Raw genomic sequence first — 16,966 nt, forward strand, 5'->3', positions numbered from 1 at the left:
GGTGTAGCTGAGATGTATTGAAATGAAACAGAACTCATTTTGGAGAAGCGTGCAGTGGTTAAGCCATCCAGTTGGGGAACAGAACCAACACCATGTGACCTAGTATCCAATAACACAGCTCTAATAACAGGGTCGATCAGCAGCCCCTCCATCAGCTCCCCATTCCCCTAAGTTCCCCATGCGGCAGCTGCCCAGCAGGCTAGCAATTGCAGCTGTCCCTCCCCCCACTGCCATGTGCTGCTCCTGCCCCCTGCCTTGGAGCTGCTCCCCGAGCCTCCTGCTTGCTGTGCAGGGGGGGGGGAAAGGGGGCTGTCAGGGTGTCCCCCTTGCTCCTTCCCCCCACTTATCCCATCTTCCATAGAGCCGGTGGGGCTTGGGGGAACATGACAGGGCTCAGGACGGAGGGAGTTTGCTGGCAGCAGCTGCTGTCTCAACTTGGTGATCTACTTAGAGTGAGGTCAGCGTACTTAAAGGGGAAATGCTCATGTCTCTCTCGCTCACAAACGGTGTGTATCTCTGTCTCTCTCTGCCATGCTGTCTCCCCTCCCTCCATTCCTGCTCCTTGTAGAGTGTGAGGCTACATTAACAATGCATTAACCCTTGAGTGCTCAGCCAATTGTTAGTTCATCATTTAGCAGTAAGGCATTCCCTGGGAAATATCCCACCTTCTTCCTCCCTCTGACTTCACCAGCTCAACCAAGCTTCACAATCATCATTGCTGTGTACCAATATTAACGTGTTTGTTTAAAACTTATACTCTGTGTGTGTGTGTAAATATATATATATAATATAGTTTTTGTCTAATGAAAAAAATTTCCCTGGAACTTAACCCTCCCCATTTACATTAATTCTTTAATACTTAAAGTCGCATTTTTCAGGAACATAAGTACAACGTTAAGTGTGGAGTTGCTGTATGAACATGTGGCATTAACTATAAGGATCATGGTTGTTGTCAAATGCCTCCGAGGTGGTGCTCTGCTCTGTTCAGTGATGATAACAGTCGGCTGCATGCGTGTGCTGTCCAGCCTCTGCGCAGATCTCGAGCGAACAGCCTGATGACCACTGACTCTAATAAGGTACGAAGGCACCCAGCCAGCTTTATTTTCAAATGAAACACTGTCTCTAGCTCCCTGGAACAGATATCTACAGTTCTGCTAGTACATATGTGCTCCCTAGGGTGACCAGATAGCAAATGTGAAAAATCAGTACAGGGAGTGGGGGGTAATAGGAGCCTATATAAGAAAAAGACTGAAAAATCAGGACTGTCCCTATAAAATCGGGACATCTGGTCACCCTAGTGCTTCCTGACAATGGACCGGCCCAGTCAGTGGCAGGATTTGCCACTGCCCCCTAGGCCAGACAAGACATTCACTCAGGGATCCATTCTTATACACAGGTACAATCAGGTAACACATCACTCGTGACGCATTGAGGTACAACCCCTCTGCGCATTAGGGTGCTGCCTCTCTCCTACAGATTGGTTCAAACAAGCAAGTCTATCCGTCATATTGTCCTTTTGACCCTGTCTTTTGGATGCGTCGCCCTGTTCCGTGTTAACTCTGTGGAATCTGTTAGTACTGGGATGTTCTGGTGCCATCCTGGCATGCGTTCATCTTATTAGTGCTTATATGTGTATACATGCTTTTAGCAGCCTTCTTGCCAACTTCTGGGAGCAGAGCCTGCCTCTGGCTCACAGCTTAACTTTGCTTTATGTTAGCAAGGTCTTGACCATTACTTCAGTTCAGGCCTCAGGCCTCATACTGGGCCTCTGATACCAAAGGGTTTATGTTTCAGGGACTCATCTTCAGGGGCAGCCCCAGGCACTAGCACGCCAAGCGCGTGCTTAGGGCGGCAAGCCACTGGGGGCGCTCTGCCAGTCACCGCGAGGGCGGCAGGCAGGCTGCCTTCAGCGGCTTGCCCGTGGGAGGTCCGCTGAAGCCGCGGGACCAGCGGACCCTCCGCAGGCATGCCGCCAAAGGCAGCCTGCCTGCTGTGCTTGGGGTGGCAAAATGCCTAGAGCTGTCCCTGCTTATCTTACTACAATGGTGTCTTCTCATCACCGGTTTGATTAAGTGGCAGAACTAGTTTGGGACCATTCAAAGCATAATCTAATGTTCCACATTCAAAACAAGCAAACAAACAACTTTTCTTGTTTTAATTTAAAATCGGGCTGCCAAATTTTCAAATGGGAGTGGTGGTGCGTTGATGTAGGCACCTAAATCCATATTCAGAGAGCCTGAATTTTAGAGGCACCCTGAAGACTTGCCTTTCTCACTGCTTTCAGCACTCTGCAGGGCTGTGTTAGATCCTTGGGGGCAACCGTTTTAGGAAGAGATCATTGGAGACACAGAGAGCTGTAAACCTTGAAAGCAGCCACACACTGACCTAACAAAAAACCAACCAAAACGGGCTGGGCTATCCCCTAATAATCTAACTCAGTTGCCATGGCAACACAAAAGTCTATTAGCATGACAACCAGATACACAACAGGCTGGCCCTAGAATCTGCATTTCCTTACAACACACTTTCCCCTTTCCATCACCTCATTCATCTTCCCCAGCAGCTCAGTGACCTGCTCACTGGACATCATCCCTTAGGGGAACAGCAATTGGTTTCACACTCGGGGTGACGGTCACGCAGGACACAGAGCCAGCACAAGGCCTAGGCATTACTGACGTGCTAGCTAGACCCTATTGTGAAGACTAAGTGGGACTTCAGAGATGCCTCGACCCTGTGCTGGCCATTTGCATGGGGGTGAAGTGCATCCTCAGCACATCGGGGAGCCGGATAGTCCACATACCGAGCCCAGTGAAGGCACTGGTAGCTGACCGTGTTCTGCACCTTCCAAGAGCAGCTTGCAGTATCGGGTCTTTGATCTCCATCACAGCTGGGCTACTGAGGCTGTCAGTGATTAATTCAAGCATAAACCACCAAGGAACAGGCGTAAAACTTCAAACAGATTGATCACGGCGTATTGAGTGTTATCATAGAATCATAGATTATCTTTAATTTGGCCTCGTTTCTACCTGGGCACTTTGGATGGCTCTTTGCCAAGGAGGTTATAATTGACACTAGCCAGTGACGGTGGTGTCTTAGTTACACAGTAACCACAGCAGAACCCTTTAAAAATCACATCTCCTTGTCCTCAGGTTAAAGGAAACCAGGTCCAAAGAACTTCTAGGCGAGGCGAGAGCTGAGAGGCACATCCCAAGACTTCTGGTCACCATGAAGGCTCTGCTGGCTGCAGTTCTGTGCCTGTGCACCCTGGCAGCCTTCTCTGACTGTGTCACAGTCCAGGTAAGAGTTGTTTTAATTCCTCTTGCAGTCCCAGGTGCAGCACATAGAGCTAACTTTGACCAGACTGTGTAAGGAATAAATTCCAGTGTTAGCGAGGCCAGTTGCGTAGTACATACCAATTCAGGAACAAAATCCCACCCAACATTTACTTAAAAAAAACCAAATCAACAAACCGAAAAACAAACAAACAAAAGACTCCAGAGAACTAACGTGATATTGGCAAGCCACCACCTCATTCACTTTGCCTGTATTCATATCCCTTCCCCACTCCCTGGTCACCCTGCCCATTCTGGCCTGTCCTTTGCATTCAAGTTGTAAGGTCTTTGAGGCAGGGTCTTTCTCTTACTCTGTCTGTTCAGCAAAATGGAGCTTTGATCTTGATGGACCCTCTTGGGGCTACAATCAATAATAAAAATAACACTTATAACCATAATCATAATCAGTTTCTTCCTCTGCTAGGCAGGTGGCTATTTGGGTTTAACAGGCCCCTGGATTTGATTTTAAACTAGTACGTGTATTTTTTTGGAAATAACTGAGAATGCGGAAAGGTGCAGTGAGATAAAACTGAGCAAGCAGCCTATGTGTCAGACAGGGAGCAAATCTATTTAGAAAAGAGGTGGGAAGGATAAAGAATTTGGGATTAGAAAAAAAAACATATACAACTGTCATAAACAGATAGCTAAGGGTTAATGTCTCTTTCACTTGAAGCACCTGACCAGAGGACCAATCAGGAAACAGGATTTTTTTTTCAACTCTGGGTGGAGGGAAGTTTGTGGCTGAGTCTTTGTCTGTCTGCCTGCTTTTCTCTCAGCTATGAGGAGTGATTTCTATTTCCTGCTCTCTAATCTTCTGTTTCCAAGTTGTGAGTACAGAGATCATGTATTTACATATCTATAGTTGATGGAGTGCTTTGAATTGTATTCTTTTTGAATAAGGCTGTTTATTCAATATTCTTTTAAGCAATTGACCCTGTATTTGTCACCTTAATACAGAGAGACCATTTGTATGTATTTTCTTTCTTTTTATATAAAGCTTTCTTGTGGCAGCAAGTACCAGGTCCAAGCTGGTAACTAAGCTTGGAGGTTTTCATGCTAACCCCCATAGGTGCAGTTCTTCCAAGGTTTTAACATTGTCTCCTGATATCCAGGCCTCATAATTTTTCCCAACGTAGTAGGCGTGTTTGGGAAATGACAGATCTGGTTTCCACTTTTGGGTTCTGAAACGCCGACGGGCATGATCCAGGGTTATCCCCATTCTGTATCTGGCCTTGGTTTGAAAAAGTTTATAGTCGTTCATGTTCTCTTTAGGCATTTCAGCTGCCACCTCTGCTAAAGGTCCACTGAGCTGTGGCCTCAATTCTACCATGTACTGGTCTTCAGGGATGCTGTACCCAAGACAGGCTCTTTCAAAATTTTCCAATAAGGCCTCGGTATCATCACCTGCCTTGTAGGTGGGAAATTTCCTGTGCTGTGGAACGATAATTGGCGCAGGGTTGTTAGGGTTGGCTGTGTTTTGCTTAGCCTCTTCTAATTCCATGGTCTGTCGGTGGGCTTCCCTCTGGAGTTCCATCTCTTTTTGTTGTTTTTCCATGTCTCGGTGGTGGGCTACCTCTTCTTCTTGTAGTTTTCTGTGGTGGGCTGCATTTTTGGCTTCTTCTTGTTTTTGTAGCCTTTCCATCTCTTGTCTGTGAGTTGCCTCATCTCTGGCCATCTGTGTTCTGAGCAGTTCCATCTGTTTTTCCGTTGCCTCGAGCTGTACTGCCTCTGGTTTTCATGACATCGTGTTTTCTTGTGTTGGGGTGCCCTCCGGTGTTTATTGTCTGAACTGCAGGCTCTCTGTTGCCTCCTGAAGTCTGCCTAGCAACAGTGCTTATTTCCCTTTCTTCCTCTAGCGTAAACTAGAAAAACCACTTTATTTGCATGTATATAGTGCTGGTATTTGCCTCCTAATGGGAGTGCTATTGTGTCACAAAAGACTCTTTTGTCACAGCTTAATGGCTCCTTGCTTAATATGCAAGCCAGAAACTTGCCAGAGAGAGCAGAAAAAAAAATTCTCTCTGGTTCCCTTTTAAAACCAAACTGTTTCTCTCTGCTCAAAAGCCCCTAGCAGAGAAAAGAAAAATAAAATATTCCTACTGGCTTCTGGATTCTGTCTATCCCGTAACCGCTGCCACTCATGTCAAACCTTAGTCCCAGATTTGGACCTTAGCGTCCAAAATATGGGGGTTAGCATGAAAACCTCCAATCTTAGTTACCAGCTTGGACCTGGTACTTGCTGCCACCCCCTAAAAAATTAGAGTGTTTTGGGGCACTCTGGTCCCCCCGAAACCCTTCCCTGGGGACCCCAAGACCCAAACCCTTGAGTCTCACAACAAAGGGAAATAAATCTTTTCCCTCCCACCCCCCTCCAGGTGCTCCTGGAGAGATACACAGACACAAGCTCTGTGAATCTAAACAGAGGGAGTCCACCCTCTGTTATTCCAATCCTGGAAACAAAAGCACTTTCCTCTTCACCCAGAGGGAATGCAAAATCAGACTTCCCCCTGACTTCTTCCTCCCACCAATTCCCTGGTGAGCTGCAGACCCAATTCCCTGAAGTTCCCCACTAAAGAAAACTCCAACAGGTCTTAAAAGAAAGCTTTATATAAAAAGAAAGAAAATACATACAAATGGTCTCTCTGTATTAAGGTGACAAATACAGGGTCAATTGCTTAAAAGAATATTGAATAAACAGCCTTATTCAAAAAGAATACAATTCAAAGCACTCCAGCAACTATAGACATGTAAATACATGATCTCTGTACTCACAACTTGGAAACAGAAGATTAGAGAGCAGGAAATAGAAATCACTCCTCATAGCTGAGAGAAAAGCAGGCAGACAGACAAAGACTCAGCCACAAACTTCCCTCCACCCAGAGTTGAAAAAAAAATCCTGTTTCCTGATTGGTCCTCTGGTCAGGTGCTTCAAGTGAAAGAGACATTAACCCTTAGCTATCTGTTTATGACAACAACACACTAACTTAATGATCAATATCACAAAGCCTAGCAAAAAATATCTAATAAAGTATAAGATTTACTCAAAATCAACACTTTCCTGCAGGAAAAGAGGAATTTTGGCTGAAATTTCCATTAGGAAAATCTAAACAAGTGTTTTATTTCTGATCAATATTAATGTATGTGTCCTCCTGAGCTGCTGTAGTGCCTCATGGAAGATGTAGTTTGGGTGTCTCGTGCTCCCTTTCTACCCTATAGGCCATGGATAGAGTACATTTCCCATGGTGCATCATGATGTCTTCCTGTGGTACATTGTGGTGCATCGTGGAACTGCCGTGGTTCGACAGGCCTGATTACATCAGCTCACAAAAGGGATCGGTGAGGCCTGCTCAGGCTTGTGTGACCATGGTGTGACTCCTCTGCTTGGGTACCTGTCGGCAGCCTATCTCACCCTCCTCAAGCCTGAAGGCATCCCCTCAGATGGACAGTGAATGTGCAGAGGGTGGCTCTCATCCACCTCCCCAATCCTACTCCTTCCTGTTGGGGGCTGTTCGGCAAAGAGAAGTAGGTTCCATGAGGGATGCTCCATAGGCATCTCCTCTCCCTGAACTCTTCAGGCACCTTCTAGAGGCTGGGGTCATATAAATGTTTACTGTCCCTAGTACAACTAATCTTACACTGGTATATAGCACCTTTCTATCCAAATGATCACAAAGCCACGCAAACACTATGGGTGACATTCAGCCATCTGCACAGGGCAGCATAGGTCCTATACATCACTGTCACCCCTTAGTTTGAAAGCTTGCTTTCCCTCTGGTCAGGGTAAATGTCACCACAGAGACATAGGAAACACCTCACTTTACACTGAAATGCAACCATCTCTAGGGTGGAATTAAAGCATGCCATGATTCCACGTCCAGAAGGGGCTATTGTGATCATCTAGTCTGACCTCCTGTAAAACACAGGACACAGAACTGCCCTGAAATAATTTCTGTCCGAACTAGAGCAGACCTCTAAGAAAAACATCCAGTCTTGACATTAAAATGACCAGTGGTGGAGAATCCACAATGACCCTTGGTAAATTGTTCCAATGGCTAATTACCCTCACTGTTAAAAATGTCTGTCTTATTTCCAGGCTGAATTTGTCTGGCTTCAACTTCCAGCCTTTGGATTGTGTCAGACTTTTCTCGAATAGATTGAAGAGCCCACTGTTATATATGTGTACCCGTATAGCTATGGATAGACTAGGAACAAGTCGCCCCTTAACCTTCTCTCTGTTAAAACTAAATAAATGAGCCCCTTGAGTCTGTTATGAAAGGCAGGCTTTCCAACCCTTTAATCATTCTCCTGGCCCTTCTCTGAACCATCTCCAATGTATCAACAGCCCTTTTATAGACCTCCACAATAAGGGAGAGACATAATATAAACATAAAAAATAGACAGGCAGATTAGATAGAGATGATACACAGTTGTCAAGGTTGAAATATAGGCCGCAGGGGGGAAGAGTGCTTTGAAATGCCTCTCACTGAAAGATGCAATATGTACACGTAAGTCAGTATTGTTATCTCCAGAAAAAGTAAAAGTAAAATGTGTTTATTCAGTGTGCAGCAGAGAATCAGCCAGTAGAGCAATGCCAGTAACAAGCTGCCATACCTCCACCCTGTCTTTAATGCTTTGCAAACAGCAGCCAGGAAGTGAAGAGAAACTATTGTAAATAAATGGCAGCAGGTGGCAATCCTGAACCTGGCTTCTCCTAACACAACGATGATAACCTGTGAAGTTCAGGCTCCCGCGCCACGTCAGGGGAGAACATAAGTCAATTCATTAGAAAAAGGGGTCGGAGGGCTAGAAGATGCTAAAGGCAGCTGCTTTGCTGACTCACTCTGCAATCTCTGGACTTGTGCTTCATTCAGCCGAGCAGTGAAGAGCCTGCACTTCTCTGGAAGTAATGGGGATGTGGGTGGGATGGTGGCCAAGGCAAGTGGAGAAGAATGCTGGAAAAGTGTGTGAGGCATTGGAGGAACGCTGGGAAGTTGACCAATGCAGTCAGTGGGAGAATATCACCATGTCTTCTGTCCCACATCACCTGAGCAAATACCCAGCACTGTCATGTCTCCTTCTGTGCACAAAAGAATTTCCATTACAGAAGAACGTAAGGCTCCATCTCATCTCATAGCCTGAACTTAGCAGTGCCCAGTGCCAGCTGGTTCAAAGACAGGTATAAAGTTTGGTTTTCCAGCATGCACCAGTGTTTATCCAACTGCCCCTGAACAGTCAAAGATTTCTGTAGCTGGGGGTGTAAAATCCATGGAATGGACAAAATTGTGGGTTACTTGTGATTTACACCAGCATAACAGAGAGTAATTTAGCCCCACCAGGGACTAGATGCTGCCACCATTGCTCCTGCCGAGAAGTGTCACATTCCATGAGTATCCCACTGAAAATAAAGTGTCTGTTTGTGTATTAAGGTACTGCTCAATGGGGTAAAGGTGGCTATATGGAGACTTATGCTGGGATCTGGACTAAAGTGTGGGCTTCGACTAAGGTAGCCTTCTTGGAAGAAAGACTTAATCCTTATATAAGGCTCTAGGACTCTCAAACTGCTGTAGACTGAAGATGGACAGAGTGAGTTTCAATGTATCTCTCTCTTTGGCAGGTGGGAAAGTTCTCATTCCCCCTGGAGTCTGTGAAGAAGCTGAAAGACTTCATGGACAATTCCGTGACCGGGAATCCTTATCTGCTCAATGTCAGATCTGCCTCTCTGTGTGCCATCTCTGACATTCCCAAGGAGTTCCTGGACCTCTGTGCCACACCAGACGCTGACCAGATATTTGAGGAGCTAAGTAGGTGTTTACTGCTGGTACCCCAGAACCAGCCATGTTCAGTAGGGAAAAATCCTGCCAGAAGCATCCCACAGCCCCGCTCGGCCTTTCCTCTCTCAGCACACTCTACTCCTCCCACGCCCCAACACTCCAGGACCCTGTGAGTCTCAGGGCTGAACCTTGTGAGGCCATCGGATTCCCATAACGCAGCCGCTGTGGGGTTTGATTTCCCATCTCGCTCTCTGTCCTGGGAAGGATTTTCTCCCTGGAGAAATTCAGTGTTGACCAGCTCTGTGCAGCTCTTTCACTTCCTTCCCCGTGTGATTCATGTACATTCCCTCAGAGACTCTGTCACCCTCCAAAAGGCCTGTGTCCCACCCCTCAGAGCAAAGGGGCTCTCCCTGTTTGGCTGTGAAGTGTGACAGATGCGAACTGACCAGGCACCATGGCTGGGAAGGCTCTGTGGCACTGTCAGCAGTTGGAGTGCCCCTGGCGTTAGAGGAAAGGGAGCAGCCAGCCATAACCTTATCTGTTGTCTTTGATTTTAGAACCCATCGCCAGATCCCCCGAGCTTTGTGAGATTTGTGCTTTTGCTGCATGTGCCGGCTGTTGAAGAGAGAGTCTTCCTCAGCCTCCAGCCCTAGGAGGCATTACAGCAACACTGCTCCAGCTCCAACCTCTGCTTTCTGCTGACCTGAGAAGACAAGATAGTGATACTATGACTCGCTCCATTGTCTCAACACCACTCCCTCATGCCAGCTTCAGTACTGCCAGCACTGAACATCGAAAATCATCAGCCAGACCTGACTCCATAAATAAAAAATAATAAATCTGGAGGGGTTTTTTTTGTCTTCTAGTTTCTGAGCCTTTAGGGAACACTCTGGTTATGTTTTAGACATTTTCTCCGCTATGATAAGGGATGGAAACTTAAGTTTGTGTTTTGAATGATAGGTTCTCACATAATCTCTTGACTCCAGGAGCTGGTGCTTTAAAAATACACCAAATATCACAAATTGCACAATAAATTCACAAGAGTTGGTGACACTGCTAAACCACACAAGAGACAGCAGCACAGTATTCATTCTTATCTGGCCACCAGGCCTGCTCCCCAAGCCATAAACACCTCATTTTTTGATTAGGGAACAGGCCAATCACTAATTTTCCTCAAACATACACTTCAAACCTTCATCTATTTTGAGATTTTTTAACTTGAAATTAAACCTTCATTGAGCATTGAAAAATCTTTGGATGAGGATTTTTTAATTCCAGATTTAGGCCAATGCTGGGAATAGAACCATAAGGGCCAAAAATAAACATCACAATCAAAGCCGTCCTCACAAAATCCCCAGCCCAGAAATCTCATTAGAACTCACGTCTAAAAGATTTTCAGGGTCAGGGCCTGATCCTGCAGGCTATAGCCCCAAACATGATCACAATTGATTTCCCATGCCAGTGTTTCCTTCTGAGCACAGGTAAGCAAATAATTGAGTTTTTGGTTTAGTGGCTGAACCCAAAAATCTGGTACAGGTTAACCTGAAACAGATTTTTTTCTGTTTGTTTTGTTTTTTCTCACTGAAGGAAAAACCAAAAAAGAAAATGTTGCACGTCAAACTAATTATTTTGTTCAACCCAAAATATTTTTTCTATGTTGTTTTCATTTAGTTTGCAAGTGATTTTTACCTTTTCTTTTCAAAAACAAATCTAACTCCAGTTAGAAATAAAATGGTGGAATCTCCATCCTTAGAGGTTTTTAAGGTCCAGCTTGACAAAGCCCTGGCTGGGATGATTTATTTGGGAATTGGTCCTGCTTTGAGCAGGGGATTGGACTAGATGACCTCCTGAGGTCTCTTCCAACCCTAATATTCTATGATTCCATGAAAATATTGTTTCAAAACACAAAGAATATTTCATTTAAAAAAATGTTGAGATTAAATATTTTGACTTTGGGAAATTTTGTTTTCATTTTTTTTCCGGCTAAAACTGTCTCCTGAATTTGACCCAAATTCACAAATAGGTTTGGTGGGCCTAAAACTGCATTTTTTTGGTGAATAAACTATTCATCTGAAAAATTTCACCCAGCTCAACTCCTGAGTCTGGACCAGTCAGTCAGAACAAAATAGAACAATACCGTGCCAGTAACTGGTCCTCCATGTCCTCCAGACATGCACAGGAGTTAAGCAGAATGAATAGGAAAAGCATTACACATTCTTCAATTAAATACCCCAATGGGCAGGTGCCTACATTGTATCTGGCCCCCTAGGGGGCTGCGTCAGTAGAGAGCATGAAGACTGGATGAACCCTGGAGAGGGAATGGCTCTCTCCCTGCAGAAGCAGTCCCTCCAGCTCAGGCTTTGTGGAAGATTAGCAGGGCAATGTGTGGTGCAAGAGTGGACTGACACCGCCCAGACTAGGCGTGTCTCGTGGAGAGATGATTTCAGCCTCCTATCTAGGTCTGTTTGTCCAGCAACTTCACCAGCACTGGATTCAGCGTACCAAAAATATATAATTAAATTAATTGACAAGGGGCTGAGGGTCAGGATTGTCCCCCTGTGGAGAAACATGGCCTGTGGCCAGAATAAGTAACATGCTGTATTTCTTTTCTCTGACTCTTTGCATTGTGTGGGAACTATGCCAGTAATGTGAGTTGTCTTTCTCCATCTGACTGGCAGGTTCCACCCTCTCCTCTGAGCGGTCCCCAAGGGAAGTTCTAGGCAATTAGTCACTGCCATACACTCAAGATCCTTTCACCAGTCCACAAGTATCAGCTCAGGTCTGCAATCTGCTTTGTCTTTGACTCCAAGAGATCCTTAGTATCCTGGCACAGGTCTATGCTTGCAGGGGAATGGGGGGAAGTCTGTGACACAGAGGCCCATTTTCTGGTTCACCACCCTGGATCATCAGCCCTTGTCAGACCCGACACATTCACTACACCTAATGCACTGTTGTCATAATCTATATCTAAAAGGTATCATATAAGCTACCATTGGAAAAATAACAACTCATTGATCATTAATGGGCTTACATAATGTATGTACCAGCTGTGTACAAAGAGTTACGAATATGTGCTAAAATTATGCACTTAAAATACATTTGCAAGCAGTGCATAATTCCGGTTTTCACTAAACAAAGGCAGGTGCATTTTCTTGTTAACAGGCACAGACAACGAAGGCACATTTGCATAAAAGACAAACAAAGCCACCAACCTAGCGAGGGAGATAGCCTCTTGCAGAGGTCTGAATCTCAAATGTTAAATAATTGAATCAAATGATTGAATAGAATATTACAGTATTATAAAAGTGTATCAGGTAAGACCTTTTCCGAAAGCTACCACCACACTGGTGATTAATATCATACTGCAACGTCTGTATTAATACTATAGGAGAAAATATGGACACACAATGATATTATGCTTTAAAGTCTGTGACCAAACACAGGGAGAAATGGATTTTCTCCCAGACAGAAGGGAAGACAACTAGCTACCTGTCTCAAAGGAAATTAAGCCAGGTGTGACCAAAAACAATGAAAACCCAATTTGCATATGAATCAGCAGGGGAATGGAAAGTCCATGGGAAAGGGAAAACAGCATGAGGTCATCCTGAATCTGAGGAAAAAACAATGAGTTTGGGAAGATATAAGGAAAGAGAAGAAGCCATCTTGCCATCCATCACTAGACACACAAAGGCCAGAGCTCTTGCAAGCTGAGAAAGACGGGTCCTTCAGCCAAAGGGGTTGAAGTCTCTGGGAATGGAAGAATTATGAATAAACTACTTTGAACAAAGATTGAAAATTGCTGAAATTAGGTCTTAGCCTTTAGAAAGTGTATTTTTATTTTTATTTGCTTGTAGCCATCTCTACCTTTATTTATTTACATAGCATAAGAGAGAAGGTCCTCTCCTGGCAAAGTAACAAGAAACAAAGAAACCAATGGTCATCTTTCACGATGGGGAGAGGTACATGGTGAGGGTCCCACAAAGATCTGAACTGGGCCAGTGTCATTCAGTGTCTTCATCAGCAATTAGGAAAAGGAGGTGGATGGATTGATGGCAAAGTTTGCAGACAATACAAAATCACTCAAGACAGTTAAGCTGACTGTGAAGAGTTACAAAGGAATCTCACAAAACTGGGTGACTGAGCAAAAAAAAAATTACAGATGAAATGTAATGTTGATAAGTGCAAAGTAATGCACATTGGGAAACATAATGCCAACTATACACACAGAATGATGGGATCTATATTAGTTGTTACCACTCAAGAACGAGATCTCAGTGTCATCATGGAGCATTTTCTGAAAACATTTGCTCAGTGTATGGTAGCAATCAAAAAAGCGGGAGAGGAGGCAACTGGATGATCAGCCAACATTGTCACCTTCTGATGTCTGGGAGGGACCAAGAAGTGAATGTGTGCGTTTTTCTGCACACAAAAGCAACAATACTCTGTTATCTTTCTTTGTGAAGTTAAGGCAGTTTGGAGTTTTCACATGTCTTAGCATGTCAGGGTAAACACAGGTTCCCCCATCACCTTTAGCTTCAGAGAAGTCATGGACCAGTGCTTAGCACTCCAGCCTGGGCTGTAGGATAGCTGGGTTCAAATCCACCTCTGCTACAAACATCCTGTATGACCCAAGAAAAGTCACATTTGTGCCTCAGTTTCCCATCAGAAATGCTGTTTTAGAATAGTGCTTCCCTGCCATACAATAGGGCAGTGTGGCTGATGCTCGCATACTGCAGTGATGGGGGCCACATAAGAACCTTATATAGAACGGCTAATTCACTTGAAAACTGCAAACTGCCTTGTTTTCACTAGGATTTCACCTTTCTTCCTAGTGAAGATTCACCCTCACTATTGACTCTCAGAATTTGAGACTAGAGCAATAAATGATTGTGTAACACGTGCTTGTGCAAACTTGAATTTCATGCATGGTAGCATATAAACATAGTCAGAACCCTTCCCACACATACTTTCCACAAATAAACAACACCACATCCTCTCCCTTTAAAACTATTACAACATTGCAGCCTGCTCCTCTGGCCTCCGCCTGCCATCCCAGCCACAGGCTCTTTTGCCTTCCAACAAAACAATCCAACCTGAGGCCTAAATTCTGTTTTCTTGCAGAGACCTAAATTCTGTTTTCCATTTCTGTCCTGGATGTTCATGTCCCCACCAAAGACCTCTCTCCAAACCCAGGTTCAAACCCCTGACTCAGATAGGAACGGCAACAATATCATTTTGCATTTATTCAGGAAGCCAGAGAAGTCTTTTCCAGATGCATTATGTACATCATTTCAAGCAATCATCTTGAATTCATTCAGCGGCAAGTGATACCCTTCTCCAACCTAAATCTTAGTTACTTTTTCTCCCCCAGAACCTCAACATATCCTGGTTTCAGGCTGACCTTGTGTTATTCCAAAGCCAGCAAATATTGGAAATCTAATAGGAAAGCAAAGATTTGACAGATTTCCCATTCAAAATTCCAGACCAAATAAGCTTCTAAATTTCCTACTTATCCAAACCACTACTACCCATGGTTCCAGACCACCCACATGTTACCCATTGCTAACCAGGATAGGGTGCAAATGACCAGTAGCATAGAGATGTCACAGAAAGAAATTCACATTTGGATTCACACATCTGGAGGCAAAGCCAGAGTCATGAAAGGTTTAGTGAAGGAGGAAACTGAAACCTAATGTGGATGCCTGGGAATACAGGAAGTGCTTGGATCTCCCTTCAACTGAGCCTCAGCAAATAATAAAGACATTGGTATCCAAGGAAAGTTGGGTTTTGTTTTCCGTGCAGACAAATTAAGGTACCTTGATTTGCCTCATTCCAAACATTGTGAGATAGACACGAAACTAGAATCTGTGCTTTGCAGGGCATGTTCGGTATAGCCAGACTTTGATACTTAGACCTCCCACAAAATGTCCAGGGTTGACTATAATGTTTGTTACAGTAGAAACATTACAGTTACTGTATGCATGAATAAGTGTCAATTTTCTATTATGAATTTGCAACCGATGTACCACTTACTCAGAAAGAATATTCACTGACAAGTAAGAATGTCCGGACTATTGTGTGATTCAGCATTTTGATTTATTTACTTATTTTTAACGATAATGTTTCTTTACATCTTTTTCTGTAAGTGGGGAATAACTTGCTGATATACAGAATGTGGTAAGTGAACGAGACTTTCTTTTTAGCCACACTCACCTGAACAAAATACAGCGATTAGTTTTACAATTAGAAAATGCAACTATTAATATATACAGAAGAACAGGCATGACTGCATTACAATGCACAGGAGCTGCTTCTCAAAATTACTGAGATTAAAAATTACAGTGATAAAAACCAAACTGGGTGACAATTGAAAAGGATGTGTATTGTACTCTGTAAATGTAGAAATATTGTGTTTTCTCCAGCATATTTCAATTGCAATTACACAGCAAGACCTGGATTGTGTGAACTATTAAAGTGTACCTGCATGTTGCAGTATTGGGAGGTAAATGCACAAGTATCACTACAGTGTTATTAGTAAGAAGTCAATGAAGGTGCAGCAGAAGAGCTTCAAACTCAAACTAAAAAACACAATCTAAGGTTCACAGATTTCAAATGGCAGAAAATACCCCTTTCCCTAGATGAAATTATATAGTTTTATTGGAAACATGTCCACATCATAGGGGTGCACATACATGTAACACCCAGGAAGCCATATGCACACAGCCATCCCAATCCCATGCACAAATCCTTTACTACAAATACATAACGTGAGCATTAAAGAAACCCCAAAGTGCAAAGATAGGAGTGATGTGAGGAGCCTACCACCTAACCATCAGCCTGCGCAGAACCCCACCAGGGTATAGAAAGGTCTCCCTTGAGTAGCCTCTTGCATCAGTAGATAAACAGATCCTACAAAGAAAGGGAAATGTCCTGGAACTCTGGGTTCCCATAGCCCAAAACCCAGGAACAATGAAAGCAGCTTGCCTCTAAGCTCTGGGGTCAAGCACTGCCAAGCAGAGCACGAAACCGCTGATGCTGCCCCAGGCAGGAGGAAGCCCCCTTGCAGGTGATAGATCGCCAGTGTTCTGCAGCACAGCACCTATGCAAAGGAACTTAGTGCTGGGGTGAGGTCACAGGGTCCTTCTGGGAAAAATTCTTGGGGAAAAAATTATTGGGAGATGGGGTGGGGGAAGGTTTGCAGAGGGCAGCAGGGCACTTGGTTAGTTCAGATTGATCAGCAACATTAAGACAACTAAATGGACACTGAACCAATCCTGTCGTTAGCCCCACCTCCCACTATGAAACTGGATTGTACCTGTGCTAACCCCATCCCATGGCACACGAGTTGTGCCGATAGAATTTTCTTTCGCTCCTACATCTACTAGGGCAGGTGGAGACAATCAGACATGGATTTAGACCTCACAAGGTTTTTACAGGTGATTCTACAATTCCCCAAACCTGCCACCCATCCTAACACAGCTTTTTGGAAAGTGAAGCAGTGACCCTGGTGTGGGTGTTGGGAGGGGATCTTGTTCCTGTTTCGCAGGGCTAGCCTACACTAGAAGCAGTACACTGGCACAGCTGCACCGCATCTGGGGAAGAGCTCTCCCATCAGCATAATAAATCCACCTCTGCGAGAGGCAGTTGCTATGTTGGCGGGAGAAGCTCTCCCACCGCATGGATCGGTGTAACTTACGTTGCTCAGGGGGTGGTTTATTCACACCCCTGAGCCACGTAAGTTATACCAAAGCAGGTGGTAGTGGAGACCTGGCCTTAAAGAGAATAGCTTTGCCAGTGCAAACGATGCTGCAGGATAAATGCAGAGATTGCAGGGCTTGGCTGGCCCCATATACATGGTTTCAT

At 44.5% G+C, this 16,966-nt stretch overlaps 1 protein-coding gene across 2 annotated transcripts; it reads left to right on the forward strand.

Moving 5' to 3' along the window:
- Nucleotides 1–1,013: 1,013 nt before the first annotated feature.
- GUCA2A (guanylate cyclase activator 2A) lies at nucleotides 1,014–9,946 on the forward strand. 2 transcript variants are annotated; one of them, XM_030537774.1, is made up of 4 exons: nucleotides 1,014–1,076; nucleotides 3,150–3,297; nucleotides 8,947–9,133; nucleotides 9,661–9,946. In XM_030537774.1, exons 2-4 carry the CDS (start codon nucleotides 3,226–3,228, stop codon nucleotides 9,723–9,725), a joined length of 324 nt encoding a protein of 107 aa, XP_030393634.1. In that variant the 5' UTR covers nucleotides 1,014–1,076; nucleotides 3,150–3,225; the 3' UTR covers nucleotides 9,726–9,946. The 2 variants fall into 2 exon arrangements, with proteins under 2 accessions (XP_030393634.1, XP_030393633.1); XM_030537773.1 differs by lacking the exon at nucleotides 1,014–1,076 and having other exon boundaries at nucleotides 3,135–3,297.
- Nucleotides 9,947–16,966: the final 7,020 nt, after the last annotated feature.

The sequence above is a fragment of the Gopherus evgoodei genome, chromosome 18 (genome assembly GCF_007399415.2).
Source record: "Gopherus evgoodei ecotype Sinaloan lineage chromosome 18, rGopEvg1_v1.p, whole genome shotgun sequence".
In the NCBI taxonomy this organism is placed as follows: domain Eukaryota; kingdom Metazoa; phylum Chordata; order Testudines; family Testudinidae; genus Gopherus; species Gopherus evgoodei.